The sequence below is a fragment of the Xyrauchen texanus genome, chromosome 4 (genome assembly GCF_025860055.1).
Source record: "Xyrauchen texanus isolate HMW12.3.18 chromosome 4, RBS_HiC_50CHRs, whole genome shotgun sequence".
NCBI lineage: Eukaryota > Metazoa > Chordata > Actinopteri > Cypriniformes > Catostomidae > Xyrauchen > Xyrauchen texanus.
This window is the reverse complement of record NC_068279.1, coordinates 15,319,663-15,340,887: the sequence shown is the minus strand read 5'-3', so window position 1 is coordinate 15,340,887 and position 21,225 is coordinate 15,319,663. Positions and strand designations below refer to the sequence as shown.

At 37.2% G+C, this 21,225-nt stretch overlaps 1 protein-coding gene and 1 pseudogene across 1 annotated transcript; one reads left to right on the top strand and one right to left on the bottom strand.

Moving 5' to 3' along the window:
* The window catches only part of LOC127635806 (MAP7 domain-containing protein 2-like), a 36,117-nt pseudogene extending 31,470 nt beyond the window's left edge, over nt 1–4,647 (top strand).
* Nucleotides 4,648–5,163: 516 nt separating this feature from the next.
* LOC127637300 (DNA excision repair protein ERCC-6-like) lies at nt 5,164–17,725 on the bottom strand. Its single transcript, XM_052118291.1, has 3 exons — nt 17,694–17,725; nt 9,047–10,796; nt 5,164–7,321 (listed from the first exon to the last, which is right to left on the bottom strand). The coding sequence occupies exons 1-3, from the start codon at nt 17,708–17,710 to the stop codon at nt 5,417–5,419; spliced, it is 3,672 nt and encodes a 1,223-aa protein (XP_051974251.1). The 5' UTR covers nt 17,711–17,725; the 3' UTR covers nt 5,164–5,416.
* Between the last annotated feature and the right edge of the window lie 3,500 nt (nt 17,726–21,225).

The window sequence follows — 21,225 nt, the reverse complement described above, 5'->3', positions numbered from 1 at the left end:
CATTTGCACGCGACGAGATCGTATACATTTATATGAATGAACTCATGTTGGTGCAGCAATCATTATGAGGACTCACCATAGACATAATGATTTTTATACTGTACAAACTATAGATTATATCCCCTAAACCTAACCCTTACAAAATGTAGTATGTTTTTTATGTGATTTAAATTATGGGGACACTAGAAATGTCCTCATAAACCACATTTATAGCATAATACCCTTGTAATTACCAGTTTGTAACCTAAAAAAAAAGTCATCATGAACCCCCCCCCCCCCCACACACACACACAAACCGAATTGGATTTAGAATGTTATTTAAATTTACCTTTACATTTGCCATTAGTATTGGAGTATTTATTTATTTATCAGCAATTTTACAGATATTAAACAGTTTTTCATTTAAAATAGTCTGTATGGTCATTTGGAAGTGTAAAACACAATCTAATAAATTAGACCTGGCCCAAACCTAACTTTTGAATTCATACATTAATCCAACCTAACCTCTCTCTTTTCTGCTCCTATACATTTCAGTCCTATCTCAAAGGAGGAATTAATCTCCATCCCAGAATTCTCCCCAGTAAACTCTCCCCAGCAGAATGGAATGAGTATTGTGCGTGCTCTAGAGGACCTGCTGGATCTGACGGGGCAAGTTGCTTATCCAAGACTCTCTCCTGTAGCCAGCCTGGGTGACTGCAATAAGAATCTAATAGAAGGGATCTGTAGCCCTAGCGCTGACTCTAAACTCATTCCCACTAACCCTCCAACCACTGACAAACACAACCTAAAATAACCTGGTAGGTTGAACGTAATTCATATATCCAGTGAACAACTAGATAGAAGATCTGATAATAAAGACATAGTTTAACAAATCTACAAACACTAACAATCCTGTAGCAAAGATAGAATAACATAAAAACAGAGTAGCTTTTCTTTTGTTTGCTAAATTATAATAATATTAAAAATATAAATAAATAGTTAAAAATATAATAAAATATGTTTCTTCAAACACGTCTTTTTGACTAACAGCATTTCTTCTCACATGTCACTCCGAGACCTCTTACATGTCATCCACCTGTTGCTGGTAGATGAGCAAAATTACTTGTGCATTAAATACATTTGGACAAGGAGCTCGCAAACTGGATTGAACCTCGTTGCATACACGCAGTTGTTATTAATTTTAACCGGTTAATTCTAAATATATATATATATATATATATATATATATATACAGTGAGGAAAATAAGTATTTGAACACCCTGCTATTTTGCAAGTTCTCCCACTTGGAAATCATGGAGGGGTCTGAAATTGTCATCGTAGGTGCATGTCCACTGTGAGAGACATAATCTAAAAAAAGACCTGTTAGTCTGCCTTTAAAATGTCCACCTCCACTCCATTTATTATCCTAAATTAGATGCACCTGTTTGAGGTCGTTAGCTGCATAAAGACACCTTTCCACCCCATACAATCAGTAAGAATCCAACTACTAACATGGCCAAGACCAAAGAGCTGTCCAAAGACACTAGAGACAAAATTGTACACCTCCACAAGGCTGGAATGGGCTACGGGGAAATTGCCAAGCAGCTTGGTGAAAAAAGGTCCACTGTTGGAGCAATCATTCGAAAATGGAAGAAGCTAAACATGACTGTCAGTCTCCCTCGGACTGGGGCTCCATGCAAGATCTCACCTTGTGGGGTCTCAATGATCCTAAGAAAGGTGAGAAATCAGCCCAGAACTACACGGGAGGAGCTGGTCAATGACCTGAAAAGAGCTGGGACCACTGTTTCCAAGGTTACTGTTGGTAATACACTAAGACGTCATGGTTTGAAATCATGCATGGCACGGAAGGTTCCCCTGCTTAAACCAGCACATGTCAAGGCCCATCTTAAGTTTGCCAATGACCATTTGGATGATCCAGAGGAGTCATGGGAGAAAGTCATGTGGTCAGATGAGACCAAAATAGAACTTTTTGGTCATAATTCCACTAACCGTGTTTGGAGGAAGAAGAATGATGAGTACCATCCCAAGAACACCATCCCTACTGTGAAGCATGGGGGTGGTAGCATCATGCTTTGGGGGTGTTTTTCTGCACATGGGACAGGGCTGACTGCACTGTATTAAGGAGAGGATGACCGGGGCCATGTATTACGAGATTTTGGGGAACAACCTCCTTCCCTCAGTTAGAGCATTGAAGATGGGTCAAGGCTGGGTCTTCCAACATGACAATGACCCGAAGCACACAGCCAGGATAACCAAGGAGTGGCTCTGTAAGAAGCATATCAAGGTTCTGGCGTGGCCTAGCCAGTCTCCAGACCTAAACCCAATAGAGAATCTTTGGAGGGAGCTCAAACTCCGTGTTTCTCAGCAACAGCCCAGAAACCTGACTGATCTAGAGAAGATCTGTGTGGAGGAGTGGGCCAAAATCCCTCCTGCAGTGTGTGCAAACCTGGTGAAAAACTACAGGAAACGTTTGACCTCTGTAATTGCAAACAAAGGCTACTGTACCAAATATTAACATTGATTTTCTCAGGTGTTCAAATACTTATTTGCAGCTGTATCATACAAATAAATAGTTAAAAAATCATACATTGTGATTTCTGGATTTAATTTTTAGATTATGTCTCTCACAGTGGACATGCACCTACGATGACAATTTCAGACCCCTCCATGATTTCTAAGTATATATATATATATATATATATATATATATGGTATAACACATTACTGTTACGTAGTTCATATAAAAAAATTATGTAAATATATGTATATAACTTCATCTTTTCAGAGCAAAAATAACTATTTATTTAAAAAATTAAGCTCTATTTATTTTATTAGTGTGGCTTGACTTGACTTGAAACTCAACAGGACTCGACTTGACTTGCTTGAGGTGAGTCACTGACTTGACTTGACTCAAGACTTGCTCCCACCTCTGGGATGTACCATTATTTGCACCAGGGTTGGGGTGCAAATAATATCTGCCACTATTTGCACTGGGGTGTAAATAGCAAATACCATTATTTGCACCAGTGTCCAAATAGCATCTGCCTTCTTAAAATCAAAAGTTGTATATGTTAACAGTACATAATATATAATATAGTAATGCACTATGAACAAACATGAACTAACAATGAAGTTGTATTTTTACAAATATTAACTAAGATTCATAAATGCTTTAAACAATATATTGTTCATTGTTAGTTCATGATACTTAACACATTTACTAATGTTAATGTAACCTTGTTATAAAGTGTAACCAAAACAACAAACAAAAGTATTAGAAAAGTGCAGAATAGAAGCATTTTCACTATAGCGGTCTCATAATTTTTGTCCTCACTGTACATAATAAATATGAATAGACATGCACATGCAACTATAATCTACTAATATAGACTATATACCTTTGTTCATTAAACAGGTAACACGACAGTGTGTTCATTGTTGCAGCAGACTGTGAGGATCAATCATCACTTTCAACAGAAAAGCAGAAAGGAGAAAAAATGGAAATAAATGAGAAGATAGAAAAGAAATTGAATTGTTGGGCATGAATGGAATGGAAATTCACCCATCGAGTTCTGATCTCATTATAAATAAGATTATATCCTCCTGCCTTCTATCTAAACAGCACAAAGGTCAAGTTTTCAACCAATTTAACTAAGCTCTGGTTCAATATTTTGGACAGAATTTAACTCAACTGTAAAGTGTTTTGTGTGGATGTTTGTTTATAATAAGGATGGCAAAAACTCGCTAAGTAAATTGGTAAGATGGTTTGGACATAATACTTTGTAGGTTTCTTGGCATCATCATTGCTGGATGAAGAGAGAACACTGATTGGTTCTCTTACATTTTAGGAAGTGAAACTCTTAAATATTAATATTCTCTATTAATATAATATTAACTCTTTGTAGTTAAAAATACATATGAAGAACTCTCAACAACTTTCATTGGTAACTAAATTGTTTTGTTGAGTAATTGTTTATTATAATTGCTTTGTCTTGCATCAAACTTTACTGAGCATGCTGTTTGCTATAAATGCTTGTAATGCAGTACAACTTCATAGAATTTTATTTCACGTTCATGTATGGCCATTGATGAATACAGTATGCATAATATAAAAATTCAAAGTAGTATGCCTATTTTCAAGCCCTAACTTATATATTGGTGTTATATTCTTCCTCCGGTTCCATCACTGGGGATATCTTATCAAGGTAGCTTCAGTCTATTTCGCAGAACTTCGCTTTAACAAATGCAAAACAGTTATATCAGTCCTGACTATACCTTGACATCAAAAAAAGTATTGTGGTCTAAATCAAATACCCATTGGTATGCTTTTACTTAAAACATCTTAAAACGTTTAATAGACTGCGGGTGTTCCAAGTGTACATATTTCTCGAGTGGGTGGGTATTTCTTGTGTAATTGTTCTATTTTGTGTGGATGCACAAAAAAGCTTACTTGAAAAACTGTTAGTCTGCAGGGAACCTTTAAACCAGGTTATGAGAGGGTAACTCCTAGTGTCTCCACTTCAGTATTTATATTCACAAAGAAGTACAACAGTGACAATGATTGAGGAGCGTAATATTTTACTGCCTCCGTTAACATCGTAAACTGCTGTGGTGATCCTTTGCATTCTCCCTTAAACTTTTCTTTTAAGTGGATTCCCATAAACAGTTTTTGTTAGGTATTAAATAAAAACTGTGGCATGGGTCAAAAACTTTTTTGTGGTATTTTATCTCAACTTGTATTTTAACTGGAACATTCCTTTAGGAGGCAACATCCACACTAATCAGTTTTCATTTTCAGTTTCCATTTTCTTAAATATGTGATAATGAAGCATGGTGGTGCAAAACACCGCTCCAGTGTGGATGACAGATGTAAACATAGCAAATCAACGTGTTTTCAAACTAAACGTATTTGGGCGGACATGGCTGACTCCAGATATCTTCTTCCTGCACTTCCTTCCCGAAATGCACAAGCAGTCAGAAGCTCTTGCCTGAAAAATATTTCAAGTAAGATTTTACATTCACATGTTCTCATTGCAGTAAACACAATTGGAATCGTTAAAAATAGAGATGAATTTCTGGCATGTAGAAAAATCAACCAGGAAACTATTTAGGAAACATTTGTTTATTAATTTTTTCCACAATCCACTTTGCTACGATAAATGGAATCCATCCTAAACCAAGGGGAATAAATAGAAGGAAAATCAATAACAAACCAAGAATATTCAGAGGTATTCTTGAAAAAACAACAACAAAACGAACAATGAATTGTATTAAGATACACAATATCCTTCTCTTAACAAGTTTTTCTGGTCTGTTCTGTACGATTCTGTCATGTTTAGTCAAAAAGCCTGACAAAAATAGTCACTATATAGAACAGATAAGATAAACTCTCGCATGTGTGCATGGTTTAGTTTCCCTAGCTAAGTTGTCTGTACAACTGAATTATCAGGAGTTGGATTTCAGCTTCACAAGCATTTATATCAATGGCCTTCAGAAAGAAATCTAGAGCTTCCTGCTTCCTACCCTCTGCCAAACTACGTTTCCCAGACAGAACCAGTGACTCATACGTGTTCACAGAGGCCGTCTCTTTTGTGGATGTCACGTCACTGCTAATGGAACTAACTGGTAGAATGGAGGTTTCTGGAGGAAATGTTTTAGGGGCACACTGGTCCATCATTTCACAAGACTCTAATTCAACATCCTCAGTAGATTCAGTTAAGGCACTGTGCCATTGTTCTTGCTCCTTGTCTCCTCTTGACTCTTCGCTTTCTTCCTCTTCAAGCGCATCCTCTGTGTTTAAAGTTTCTCCACTTGGCTCTTTCTCCTCCATCACATATTCATCTTGATGAGTTTCACTGGCTTCAGATATCAGTTCTGATTCGTTTGTTCCATCAATGAGCTCTGCTGACTCCTCATCAGAATCATTTCCGAGCACAGACATCATGAGTGACCTTCTAGATGCCACTGATGTGTTCAGGCTGCGCCTGAGTCGAGAGCTGTCAATCAGAGAAGATTTTGGTGTGGAGGAGCCCAGCCGGCAAAGGCCATTAGCCAATGGGCTGCTAGTTAAACATGGCCTCTCTGACTCTTCCTTCTCCTCCTCTTCTTCACTGTCAGAAATGATTTGCCTCTTTTTCATTGTCCGAACAGAATGCACATACGAGTCATCTGCACTTGTGTTCAAAGCAGAACGCTGTCTCAAATCAGATTCATGGTTATTGACCTCACTGTTGTCATGGTTACTGACTTGTCTGCCCTCATGTATACTGGCTGCTTCCAGTCTCTCTCCACTGACATCCATCTGAAGTTGAAACTCAGCACTTTCTTCGGCTACAGACTCTCCTTCTTCATGAACTTCCTCTTCCTCAATGGAGAACATATCTGCACTGTCTTCAATCTGCAAATTGAAGTTTCCTTGAAGTAACTCGATCTCTGCCTTAGAAGACTCCCTTGCAGTGGCCATTGGAGATGAGGGCGATGAGAGCACATTTGAATGGGAACTGTCCGTCAGAGCTTTTTCGTCATCAAGATGATCAGACATTACAGAAAGATCTCCCAGCTTGGGGAACTTGTGCGAGAGCCTTGATGAAGTGTATACAGAGTTTTGTTGCTCATCCCCAACAATTAAACTGTCATCTAGTGTGATTACATGATGACTATCAGCCAATCTGTCAGCAGCAGGGCTAACTGCAGTCTTCACAACAGAAGAGTCCCTTTCTCCACCTGACTGAGGATATGTGTCATCCACAAGCACACCTCTACCTACAACTTCTTCAAAGGACAGGGAGCTCTGCTCCTCTTCCTCCTCCAGTTCTGGCTCATCGAAACTGATATGAGTCAGATCCACAGTGATTGGCAAGTCTTTGGTACGGGGAAGGCCTGGGTAGTCTCTGGCCAGACCATGCTGCCCTGATTGCCTGAGCCAAGCCGGTTCTGTGTTCTGGGCCATGCTGTCCATCAGCTGGCCGTGCAGTTCTGATTCTGCCTGCATAAGCTCTTGTGCTTTCTGGACACGTGTCTGTATGTAGTGATGTGATTCTGCATCCTCAGGGACGTCTTCATCGGCGTCTGACTCCTTAGTGAACATAAGGTCATGATCAGAGATGCCAAACATCTCCATACTGTGAAGGCGAGCGATGTGCTGGTCCAGTTTGGTGTCCGAGTGGCGATTTTGTGAATGCATGGCCTGTAGCTGCTGCTGAGTGGAGGATGAGCGTGTCTCCTCGAGGTTAAACAGTTCTCGCAGCTCCTGCTTGCTGAAGTAACGGAAGGGGTTTTTCTTATCGCCGGTTGTCTGCCGTATAAGAGAGTCTTTAAACACCTGCACATATAGCACCACAGGGGGGGAAAATATTTATTTTTAATGTATTTTCTTTTACACTAGCAAACTAGAAAAAAGCTAGTTAAAAGTAACATCTTCACACATCTTAATGAAACGACTTCTTGCTAAATAGTAAAATTAACACATAATTCACCATACCTCAGTTCAGCCTTTAAGGAGAAGTTCACCCATAAATTTTAATTGTCACAATTTACTTAATTATTTTACTTCTATTATACACTACTTCTCATTTCACATGAGAAGACTGCATTTATACAGAAGTGTTAAAGGGATAGTTTACACAAAAATTAAAATTCTCTCATCATTCACTCTCATGCTATCCCAGATGTGTATGACTTTTTTTTAATGAATATCTCAGCTCTGTTGATCCTCACAATGCGAGTGGTGACCAGAACTCTAAAGGTTCAAAAAGGGCATAAAGGCAGCATACAAGTAATCCATACAACTCCTATGGTTAAATCCATGCCTTCAGAAGAGATATGATAGGTGTGGGTGAGAAACAGAACAATATTTAAAGATGTAGTATGTAAGATTCAGACACCCTTGTTATTAATGACACCTGCGGCTGTTAAGTGAACTGCAGCCAGCTACCTGTTGCTCGTGCAGACTCTCCATAGGGACATGATGAGCAACTGAGTAACAGAGACTGAATGTGATTCACCGACATAATGCTGACAAATGAGGTAGCATAATTAAAATTACACAGTTATGATTGTTTTACTACAAACTTTGAGACTAGACTAAATCTACTTATCAGCTAACATTGCATACTGATACATGCATACAGCTGCATACTACCAAACTCTCCCAGACGGTTTACTGTTATGTTGCAATATTGTATGTTTTATATATCATATGTTGTACTATGAATAAGCAGGGAGGGTAACTTTTTAAATGTATTACACTACAGATTATATGCTGTAAATTGTAATGAATTTCATTAAATTACTCAAGGTCAGTAACATTCTAAATACTTTGGATTACTTTGGAGTACTACACTGGTAGATTTTGATATTTTTAGATGATTTTTAGATATTTTAACAGGAAAACAATACAAAAATGATCAAGAATATGATTTTTACCCTAATATCAAAGGCCTTACAAAAAAAAGAAATTATAATCTAACATGAATTTTCTTGATAATAAGATAAGATCATGCCTGGTAACGTGCATGTAAAATGGCAAGAAATAGCATTTTAGCCTAGCATAAAGCTGACATCTACACAAGGTTTATTTCAATTTCTTCTGCTCCAAACTTACTTCTGTCTGCTTGTATGAATGTAACACATCATAAGAAAGTGTTTGACCACTGTTCAAATGCACTTTGGATTGCATAATTTACATGTATAAATGTTCTCCATCTGAAAGGACTAAATATTATATTAAACAAATGACAATACAATGCAAAAGTAATCTCTTCAGTAATCAAAATACTTTTTGAATGTAACTATTCTAATTACCAATTATTTCAATTGTAACTGTAGTGGAACACGGTTACTTATATTTTTTATTTTAAATACATATTCCCTTTACATGTATTCCATTACTCTCCAAACCTAAGAAACCAGCGTATTTGCTTAAATTTATCCTGTTAAGTGACTTTTATTATAAAGAGAATATCGTTGAAAATATTTGAACATTACCAAGCATGGTAGCTTACTATTCGTCAGCATTATCAGGCAAGATCAAGTTAGCTAAAATTACCTGTCTGCGGTAAATCTTCTCCTCAACAGTCCCACAGGTGATGAGTCTGTAGATAATGACGTTTTCAGTTTGGCCAATGCGGTAGGCACGGTCCACAGCCTGAGCATCTGTTGCAGGGTTCCAACTTGGGTCAAAGATCACAACACGGTTAGCAGCAGTTAGTGTGATGCCGACGCCACCAACCTGAGTGGTGAGGAGGAAGATAGTGTAGCGTCTGTCTGTCTGGAATAGCATAATGCGCTTCTCCCTTTCCGCCAGTTGTGTCACCGTGCCGTCCACACGCAGCAGACGAAAGCCTCTGTTCCGCAGGACACGCTCCATGATGTCCAGCATCTTCCTTGACTGGGAGAAGATCAGAGTACGATGCCCCTCCTCACGGAGACATTCCATCAGAGACACGAGAAACTGCAGCTTCCCAGACTCACTGATCAAAGTCTCATCTGAAATATGATCAATCTGACTTGCTGTGGACACACTCTCACCTTCCAGAGGGGTGGAGAGAGTGGCAGACCCCTGCTCGAGGACGAGCTGAGTCACAGCTCGAGCAGAGAGGAGTCTGGGATGGTCACAGAGCTTCTTGAGCACTGTGAGTTCTGCCAGTGGGGACCGTGTAGCCAGAAGTAGCTCCTTAATTTGGTCCAGTGAGATGAATTGGTTATAAACGTCCTCCTGCACTGAGCTCAGGTATGTCCACACGATAAAGTCATTCTTGCGTGTCAGCGATGGCATCTCTGCACCTTGACCAGCATTTGGACATTTGTTCTCTTGATCTTCCTTGTTCTGATTGCCTTCTTCATAAGCTTTCTGCTTTTTATTCTGAATATCTGCTTTTGTCCGCCTCAGGAAATAAGGCGTAATGATGTCCATCAGGTTTTGAGAGATCCTCAATCCAAGAGCTTTCTCTCCTGGTGTGGCATCCTTCTCCCGTGCACGTGTGATTGGATTCTCATACTCCGTTTTGAAAGTTTTGGAGGTTCCCAGCAGTGACCCCTGACAAGCAAAGTCAAAAAGCGCCCACATCTCTCGTAGGTTGTTCTGAACTGGAGTGCCAGTCAGTAGCATGCGGTTTTTTGCTGGGATGGCATGAGCACTTTTGGCTGTTTTAGTGGATGAAGTTTTGATTTTGTGGGCTTCGTCTAGGATTACGTAGTCCCAACGGAACTCACGCTGGTCATAGGACGCAAGTTGCCCATAATTGTTAATGAGCATCTGGTAGGTGGTAATGACGACGCCACCCTTGCGCTGGATTCGCTCCAAGTTCCTGTTCCGCTCAGCTTTGCTGGCACCGTGGAACTCTTTCACCCGCATGCCGGGGGTCCACTTGCCAAACTCACGCACCCAGTTCTTTATGAGAGATGTTGGCATGACTAACAGCGTGTGATTGGCCAGCTCTGCATCGTACATCCCTGACAAAAACGAGATGACCTGGATAGTCTTGCCAAGGCCCATATCGTCTGCCAGGATTCCGCCTTTTCTTCCATCTCTGTACAGACTGTACAGGAATGCCACACCCTCTTTCTGATGGTCGTAAAGTTTGTCAAAAAGGCCTTTATAAAGCTGCAGGCCAGAATCATTTACGTTCACAAACTCTTCCTCTTTCTCTTCCTCCTCTCTCTGAACTAGCTCCTGTATGGCCTGGATCCGTTTCTTCAGCTTGTCACTCGGCTGCAGCTGGTAAGCCAGCTGAAACAGCTCAAAAGCACGAGGCAGATCACCGCATAGGGCAGCCTCCTTACCCTCCTGCCGGTATCTGCAGAAGCAACAACACTAACTGTTACACAGAAACAACAAGAAACCCTTACATACACTCAAATAACAGCCACAATTTTCAAGGCAACCGTACATGTAGGCATGGCCTGGATGCCTTTTGTATAAATTCAAAAGAATTGTTTTTGGGTAGTTGACATGACAATTCAAGCAGTGACTACTTTGTCCTGCAATGTGACGTGACATGCTATACTTCATCTTAAAACTTATGGGAAGAATTACAAAGAAAAAGCCACTTATGAAACAGAAAAACAAAAAGAAAATGTTAAGAGTGGGCAAAGAAACAGACATTGGACAGCAGATAATTGGAAAAGAGTGTTATGTATCTTAACCCCATTGAGCTTTTGTGGGATCAGCTAGACTGTAAGGTGTGTGAGAAGTGCCCGACAAGACAGCCACATCAATGGCAAGTGCAATAGGAAGCATGAGGTGAAATGTCCCAGAGTATCTGGACAAACTGACAGCTAGAATGCCAAGGATCTGGAAAGCTGTCATCACTGCATGTGGAGGATTGTTTTGATGAGAACTTTTGAAGTAGTTTTTTTTTTTAATTGTAATACTAATTTTTCACATTATTAAAGTCCTGACTATACATTGATCAGCTAAATGCCACTTCAGTGAATAAAAGTACCACTTTCTTTACATAAGAGCAACATTTTTACATTATTTCAAACTTTTGGCCACCAGTTTAAGTCTTTTTTTTTTTTTTATTTACTCTAAATCTTCACTTTCACATCTGGAAGTGAGAGAGGAGATTTAAAGTAAAAAAAAAAAAAAATACTTTAATATTTATCTGTTTCTCACCCACGCCTATTATATTGCTTCAGAATGGATTTATCCACTGGATAGATTACTTTGATGCTGTCTATGTGATTTTTGGAGCTACAAAAGGTCTGATCACCATTAACTTGCATTGTTTGGACCTACAGAGTGTAGATATTTTTCTAAATATCTTCTTTTGTGTTTTCATTTTTTTTTTTTTTTAACTATCCTTTTTTTTTAAGACTTAGGAACTCCATGCCAAATGAATTATTCAGAGATATGATTCATACACTAAACGTGTTTGAGTTTAAAATTATTATTGTATCATTGTTTTAACATTGAGGCTATTTATTAATTATTACATTAGCTATTATTTTTGTTAATGTTATTTATAACTACACTGTAGCATTTAGTTACATTAGATTTTCTCAGTTCTCTCAGACCTAATTTACTTAATAAATATATATAATAACATCTATCCGTCCCGCACTTTTGGCTAGCTGGTGAGGAGGCTTTTCAAACAGACAGATGCTTGAGGTTATCAAATGGAACTGAAGTAGCACAGGGAGCGAAATTGTTACTCACTAGGACAGATTATTTTGAATAAATGGTACGAACGTCACGAAATGTAGGCATGAGCATTACACCGGACTGATGCAGAGCGCCCCTCTGTGTGCGTTTATGGCGCAAGATCCGTCACTGACTCTGAAACATCTGCACAACGGACGGCATGAAACAAATTGTTCAGGGAAAATCCAATGATCAAAATGTGTGTATTTGGACTAGGACTATATCAAACAACAGGAACAGATGGATTATTTGCCACCATAGCCTATACTGAATTTCGGGGGCATTTTAGCCCAGAGGATGGAATGGAACTCTAGAAATATGTAACAGGTAGTGTCTCTCTTCACCGTGCAGCTGGTACACAAAGCATTCTTTTTGTAAAATGTGCTGCATTATTACTGATGATGGAGCGCCAAAATAAAGGCGTAAAAATTAAGATCGCTCCAACATCGCGCAATGTTAACAGCTTTGTTGATTATGAACAGGAGCGATTTTTTTTATCGAGTCGCTTGCTAACGGAGACGTCGTATAACGCAATTTGCATGTCGAATTAACAGGTTTAGAAAGGTTTTTATGTCTCTGTATAACTATGTGACAAAAATCTTCCTCACTGCTCCCGCTTCCTAAACTCAACAGGTGCTCAGACGCGCTGCTGATGTGTGAGAGCGGGAGATAGAGCGAATTTACACGCACATTTTCTGGAATTACAGTTTGATACATAAACAAGTTTACTGATTTGCTCAACTGTATCTATTGGTTTAATAATTTGCATCTACACTGTAACAGGGGTGTTTTTAGAGTTTGAAGAGACTAGGGGCTTTGCTCAGACACAGACCCACCGCACGCAAAGCACAAAATAGCCTACAGCTAAATGCATTACTGACAAATTGCTTGTTTTGGAAGAACACTTTATACTGTTTCAGTAACAACTTCTGTATCTACTATTTCTGTTAATGCACACCATACTCTTTGTCTTTCCTGGTGTCTCCATCTCTGTGCATCTCTTTCCTTGTGTTTCCATCATAATGTACTATTTGTTGTCTTTCTGTTCTTCCCTGGTCTCAATCAAGTATTCAAGCCAATCAAAGATTTCAAACCACTTGTGTTAAAAGGCCCTTTTTTGCAAGCTTTACTTGTTTAGGGCCTGTGTCTGGGTCTCCTATATCAGTTGCCCCTGCCTGCTGCTGCTCTCACTCTTGTCTCATCTGCAAAAAGATGCAACATCTGTAGGCTACTATACTGTATATAGTCATCTGATATAATGTTTTATTCTTCTTCAAATTAAAGTTAAATGCAGAGCTTAGGGAACAAAGTAAAATGTTTATGCTTTTGCATATTCTGAAAATATTATTTTAGTAATAACTTTCGAATATAAAAATACAATCCTGCTGATACCTGACTTTTCCGATGCTGGCTATTTCAGACGCGTTAGCGAGTATGGCTAATAAATCCACTGCTTTAACTGATCTCTAACTTCTTTATCTGAAGCAAACGCTGTTAAAACACATTTAATACTAATTAAATAAAAGGAAACAATCAGCTTTACCTGAGATCCACCTGCATGCCTCTGCTCGGCGATGATGTTTGATTCATGTCTCAAGCTAATGACATAACTTCCAGGGAGGCATCACTGAGCCCGTTGTACACGCCCCAATCCCCTGACTCCACCCCCACGTCAAAACAGTGCCATAAAGTGAAACGCACAGAAAAGTGAAGCACAAAGGCAAAACGGTATCACGAGCTCACGTGTGATGGAAATGCAGATTAAGAGGAGCGTTGCGAAATAATTAGTAGGCATTGCAAAGAAAAAGATGTGTGGCAAAATCATTGCTGCCTAAAAATCTGTTGCAGAGATAAAAAAGGATAAAAGTTCTTTAGTTTCTTTTAACAGTCATTGAATTTTGCAATTAATTATATCTTGGTTTTTGCTATATTTTATATATATATTTTGCAATTCTTTGTTTTTGTTTGAAAAACTTTTTTTTTCTGTCGATACATTTTTTTAAACTTTTGTTATACTTCATTTTTGTTTAAAAAAAAAAAAAAAAAAAAGTAATTTTTTTGCTCAATATACTTTTTTCTTTTGCAAAACTTTATTTTATTTTGCAATACTTTATATTTTTGCAAATATATGTGGCGTGGAATTGACTCCATAAAATGGCCTTTTATTGATAAAAATGGTGTGCGAGAAGACGTCATGCCTAAAAACACATTGAAGCAAAAGTTTTGGTTTATCGCAACAGAAATCTGGCCTTAAGCCGTTTACATACAGAAATGTGTGTTTATCGCTAATTGACCTCCCAGATGTCCCTAAATGTTTTTTTCCAGTTTTGGTAAAATGAGGAGAGTATTGAGACAATTAATTGAAATTAACCAGCTTATTGTCATTTTAATTTCACAAATAAATGCAATCAGAGGAGGAATTGCAATCCAAAGGGAGCAGTTGCCCTTCTGATAGGACTGTAATATTGGTCCTGATGTTGCGTCTATCGCATGTTGTCATCGGTTCCGACCCGAAAGCAAATCGTCATGGTTTTAATTTAGCGTCATAATGCAATTGACATTTTAAGAAGAAGCTCAGCGAATGTGATCCGAGAAAAAGAAGGTTAGATTTAAAATATTTATACGTTTTAAAATGCTCAAAAGCTAGTTTTCTGAAAGTTAACTCAGCATTGGACAAATAGTTCTGATAGATTATGGTCTTGAAAAAAAGTGCAGAACATTCTGAGAACGTCATTTTCAGCCGACTGTTTTCTTCTACTGAACAGGTTAAGGCTAATTTAAGTTTATGTAAAGAAAAGGCATATATATATATATATATATATATATATATATATATATACAGTTATTTTTTTTTTCGTTTGGTAGCCTAATTAATTGTTTTTATTTAATGCTTTTTTAATTTGGTAATTTATTTGAGATATTACAGGGAATATTGCCGGCATTTTTTCAAAAGTAAGATAAATAATAATTTAATAGAATTGGATTATGTTCCAAAAAAGCACACTGATGTTTTTCTCCTAGTATTGTGTATTTATTTTTAGTTTGTACTAATTCCATGACTGTTGTCTATTATTCTGAATGGTGTGGGAAAAGCAGCTTTAATAAATAAACGGATGTCTACCGCGATTAATAAAAAATAGTGGCCAGTCATTTGTTCTCCGTGCATTGTTGATGTGAATGATACAAGATAATTGTGTTGACACTCCTGGAATTGTCATAACGCAGATGTGTTTGCAGATTGGATCTATACGCCGTTAAAATCAGTCCATAATCATGAACAATAAATTGGCTTTCAATGATGTATAGCCTATACTGTCGTCATAATTTACGCATCATTTATGATTGGGGCAAACTCTGTCATGTGATAGGCCTATATTTTGCATTAATGCCAATTTTCTCGAGAAAAAAAAAAAGAAGTGTTTTCAAACCATTTCCCGCAACATTTGAAGTAGCTATCGACATATGAGCTTGATATAAATGGAAACATATTACAGCTTTGTTTTGATGCGCTAAAACATTTTTTGCAAAAAGTCCTTGGATGAAAACGTAGTTATTGTCTTTGACAAAGAAACGTTGCTAGAGGTCTCGAGTGCTATCGTTAATTTGATTAAATTGGCTGATCAGTAGGCTACAATGGTTGAATAAAATAGAAGTGTCCAAACTGAATGAAATCTCTCAATTGGGTATTTTTCAATTGAGACGTTTGGAATCTAACGGCCAAAATGACTGCTATGGCCATTCGACACGGATTTCCGGTAGTTCTACATGATAAAAAACTAAGAATACTCTGATTTTAAAAATAATATGTTTATATGAAAAATTGTCGTCACTAAAAGGAAGCTGCTTTAGATTTTAAAATTTTTAATAGAATTAATTACATGGTGTCCCGATTAATTAATCGCACATACAAATATTTGCAGAAAGCCCCTCATATAACAATAATTCAATATATAATGATGAAATAATTATACATAGTTATCTTTAAATATAAAAAAAAATTATATAAAAATTATAAAATATTATATAAAAATATTCAGATAATTAAAATGCATTACATTCTTGTGGCAGAAGAATTAATCATTGATAAAGCCATACAAAAAGCGGCTTAATACAATATATTGTTTACTACCATATTATTGATCATAAATCAATCATTGTCATACGGTTCACAGAAATCCGTTTCACAAGTGAATTTGTCAATCAGTTGGAGATTTAATATTGAGGGCTTGTTTAAGGACCCGTCAATTTACACCTGCATCAGACATTTTTTTTTTTAGAAACAAGCCAGGGCTATACATAGTACAAAATACTAAAGATATATTTTACAATAATACCAAGATATTATATTCATTACATAGTGCAATGGTTTTCAGTGCTTTGGAGTTGTTGGAGGTACAAAGAGTATTTAAATAATATTTTAAGTCTTTATAAAAAAGTGCAAATAGGGGCTTTATAGACATAAATTTACACTTATGTATAAAAAAAACATGGCAAGAAAAATAAACAGATTAATCAGAAAATATTAACTTATCAAAACTGTGAAAATCAAATAAAACGTCTTTATAAAGCAAAGAAAAACTAGTTAAAATAGAGGTACGTACAAACAAACAAAATTTTCTCCAAAATACTACAGCGTGGACACGTTCCCAAAAAATGTGAGGGGCAGATTCAACAGAAGGAGCAAAGTAGATCTATTTCAGAGAGCATGTTTCATAAAGATTCACTGGGTAAAAACGGTGTAACAGTTTAAAGGACACCTCCTTTACCTCACAAATATTTAATTAAAAAACAAGGTTAAGACCATACGACCTGCATCAGACATGCTTGTGTCGCTTCTCGGGTGACAAGTGAAAACTAAAAATCTTTAGTGAGCGACTACATGACATAAAACGAATTGTTACACTGCATGGCTATATAATAAAAAAAAAATATATAGAAAAAAAGTGGTGAAAAGTTTACCAGTTGCATATAAATATACACTGTCCATTACTTTAAATTCAATGTTAACCTCTTTAATGCAAAGGAAAAACATGTTATGCTTGAACAAGCATAACTTTTTCTAAGTTTGTCATTTTGTACATGAACAGATTGTTGTTTGTCAGCTCTGATATAGGCAAAAAAACTGTCAAATATCATCACTGTGAAATGAGCTGAATGTTTTATGGACATGTAATAAAGAGTGAAGAAATTTAAAAGCCAAGTGAATGGCAAAATTCACGATTAAGATACATTTTACAATGCAATTGTCACTTATCTGGTCTATTTAAGAGTGTTGCAATATGACAGACAGACAGACAGAGCAGTTCACTTAAATAGTCTTGGGGAGTGGCAATATTCATTTCTTTAAGTAGTAATATATTGTATACTCTCAATTAATCTTAAATCTGCTTAAGATTGTATAGCATGTCACACTTCTTGACACGTCATGCCAATTGCCCACAAGCCTCCCCAGCTAAATGTAGATTCAGAATGTAACTGTGCTGTAAATATCATCATGGACAATAAAGAACAAACGTTCACATATGCTATTAACGTTGTGTTTCTGTACCTGTCGTACTTGTCCATCGTTTCCTTGTCTATAGACAGAGACCTGCAATAAAAGAAAACCCTTTTAAAGCATTTTCTCTATATACAACACTCATGAATCGGAATCCAGCTTCACAGGTTTAGCCTACTCATTATATACAAATTATTTATTTTTTTAAAACCGGCACAGACGCGATAATTTGATGACTTACCTCTCAAACTTCCCCGTGATGTCTTCTAGTTTATTAGGTTACTTTCCATTTTGCGTTTATTTTTCACAGATTCTAATTAGAAAAAGCACGTGTGTCTTTCGACCTCCATTACGGAAGCAACTTTGAACATAGATTTTTGTTCGCGCGCTGTTCTCACCCAATCATTTGCTGCATGACCGAGCATGCGCATTATGTTCCTGCGTTTTAAGTACATTTTTTTGTAGATTTTCTGACAGGTCCCGTCTCCTGCGTTCGGATTGACAAAGAGCTATTTACAAGCGGTCTGCTATTGGGCAGTTGAGAAGTCGATCTATATAATATAATCTTAGTAACTATAAACAGAAGGACATCATATCATATAAGTTGCAGAAAAACAAACAGCCACTCAGTACGATGTTCAGTGCAATTTTAAATGGTTAACATTAGACAAGACAAAACTATCACATGCAAGTTGTTTACAGCTTTCGATTAATATAATAATTGGCGCGAACATCGCAACTTCCACTGTATGAACATGTTTTTACTCTCTTCTGTCCTATACAACTGATAGACCCATTTAGTTATATATATATATATATATATATATATATATATATATATATATATATATATAGGCCTATATAAACAGTTTAGAACGTTTAACTCTAGGTTGAGTGTTTAAACTTAAAGGTGCACTCAGTAACTTTTGTCTTGTGTCATCTTGGACTTACACTGGCACCAAGCCAATATTTTCAGACGTCAATTTAGAAATGTATTGAGTTAACCATGATTATTTTAATCAAAGAGTGTATGGCAGCGGGGGCGTAGTCAAGCGTCCGCCTGGAGAGAGAAAGAGCGGTAAGGGCGCTTACACCTGAGCTAAATTATGCAAACACCTGATTCTGATTACAGTGAACACGGGGAGAGCGGCATAAAAGAGCCACATAGCCAGCAGATCGGGAGTCAGGATCAGAGAGAGAGTTCTGTGTACATATATGTTACATTATAAAGCTGAAACCTTATGTGTGAAATTGAAGCTGTCGTCTGGCGTGAAAGCACAAATAAAAAGACTACTCAGGAAACCTATTGTCTGCTGTGGAGTCGTTACACAGGTGTCGAAACCCGGGATATTATCCAAGGTGATGGAAGAAAGTCGCCCCGTAGAGTGCTCCCAGTTGGCGGAGGTACTCCAGCCCCTCGCTGGTGTGCATCAAAACCACCATCAGACCCTGCTTGCAAGATCGCCGGTTTCTCGAGATCCTGTGGGGTCAAGCAGAGGATCGGCATACAATCCGTAGCCTCCTCAGCCAGGAGGCCGCCCCGTTACAGAAGACTGCATGGACTTATTTGAGCGCCCCAACCCCACTTTCTCTCTCCAGGCGGACGCTTGACCACGCCCCCGCTGCCAGAGTGAAAGTGTCAAAGTGTGTGTGTCAAAGTGTGTGTGCGTGTGTGTCCCACATGGCATCCTCCATGTGTGGATCCCCTATGTGTAGAAAAAAGCTTTTAAGGTTACTGATATGAGTCTTCATTTGAATGTGAGTGGTCATGATTTCCTACATATATAGCTACAATTCATGTCTTGGGAGTTAAAAAAAAAAAAAATTTTAATGAGGAAAAAGTTACTGAGTGCACCCTTTTAAATTATCAAGATGTGTGTTTGTGTAGCAAACTTGATATCAAGACATTAAAAGTCATGTAAATTACATGTTTAGCCTATTAAAAATGATATTATTTCAAATTAACAATTAGAACAAAAGGATAGTTCACCCAAAAATGAGAAATCTCTAATTTACTCACCTCATGGCAGATGTGTATGACTTCTGCAGAACACAAAGATTTTTAGAAGAATATTTCAGCTCTGTAGGTCCAATGCAAGTGAATGGTGACAAACTCAGAAGGTCCAAAAAACACAAAGGCAGCATAAAAGTTATCCATAAGATTCCAGTGGTTAAATCCATGTCTTCAGAATATGACAGATGTGTGTGAAACACAATCAATATTTAATTAAAAAACAAATTCCCATACTAGTGAACATGTAGATTTATTGTAGAAAAGGGCTAACATATTTCTGTTTCTAGGAATATGGTAAGAAATTATTTGTTTTATTTATTTTATAATAAAATATTTTATTTATTTCTTAGCTTACAGAAAAGTGAGAAATACACCAACTGTGAATTAAAAATGTTGTAACCTTGCTGTCTTAAAATGATAATAATGCATCTGCCCCCATATATTATTCAATCAATTCAAGTTCTGCTTTATATTGAATGAAATTACCTTGAACTATTTTCAGTTCCAAGGGCTGTGTGCTTACAATCAATTCACTGTACTTACCAATACCGCAGTCAGGACATTAAAAAAAAAAAAAAACATTAATGATGCCTTACTTCAAAATTAACTTCCTCATCTATGGAAATGAACAACTGTTTAATTACACTTTTACCAATACCTTTTTCAGATAAATTAGTGATTCTGTAACTATAGGCACTTGACCTGATTTAATTTTTTTCAGTGTAAAAATTAAAATTTCCATACAGTCTTCTATCTAAAACTGAATTTCTTCACATTCCATATGCAATGTATTTCTTTTCCACAGCATTCTCAGAAAAGTCTGAAATAGTTAACAACAAACAATACATATTCTCTCATGGGAAGTGATAGTTACCTTGATATTATATTGTATTTTATTTGACATAGTGAAACCATAGATGGAGGAGCCAGGCAAAATAGGATTGTCAAAAAAAAAAATAATATCACTCATTATTGTTCATGTCAAAGTGATGTGTCACATATAACAAACTATTTTCTTTCCAGTACATTTATTCAGCCATTTATTTTTAATAAAAAGGAAAACACAAATTGTTTTTATACTGTCAGAATGACAAAGTGCCAGAAGTTATAGAATCGATACACATCCAATCAGAAGGATTCATCAAGCTGGTGACGTATAGACAAGATTCGTCCAGTCATGTGACATCTAAATATATCAATCGCGGGAGTTACCGGTGTCATGATAAATTGAGTCCGCCCGGTAAATTGTGTCACCAAATTGATAACCATTTGTAAGTGAATTTGTAAGATTTTTAATCAGGCACTGAATAGAGTGCCCATTACTAGCTCTTTGAGCCAATGGAATGTTATAGGCCTATTGGGACTCGATTTACAGGGCGGACTCAATTGATTATGACACCGAAATATGGGTGGGAAAAAATAACGCCCTTTTTCACAGACTGTAAAAGGGAATTCGTTTAAAAAAATTGATTACCATAGCTGCAAGGGGGTTTCGATTACAGCTTCTGAGAGAGTTACAATAAATTTGCGTCTTAATCCACCATTCTCTATTTGTTTTCTTCTGGAAAA

Bases quoted from the DNA above. Each gene is read 5' to 3' on its own strand.
- LOC127637300 (XM_052118291.1), bottom strand. The intron at 7,322-9,046 runs GTAATTTTAGCT...CTATATGTGCAG, and splicing joins AGAAGATTTACCGCAGACAG to GTGTTTAAAGACTCTCTTAT.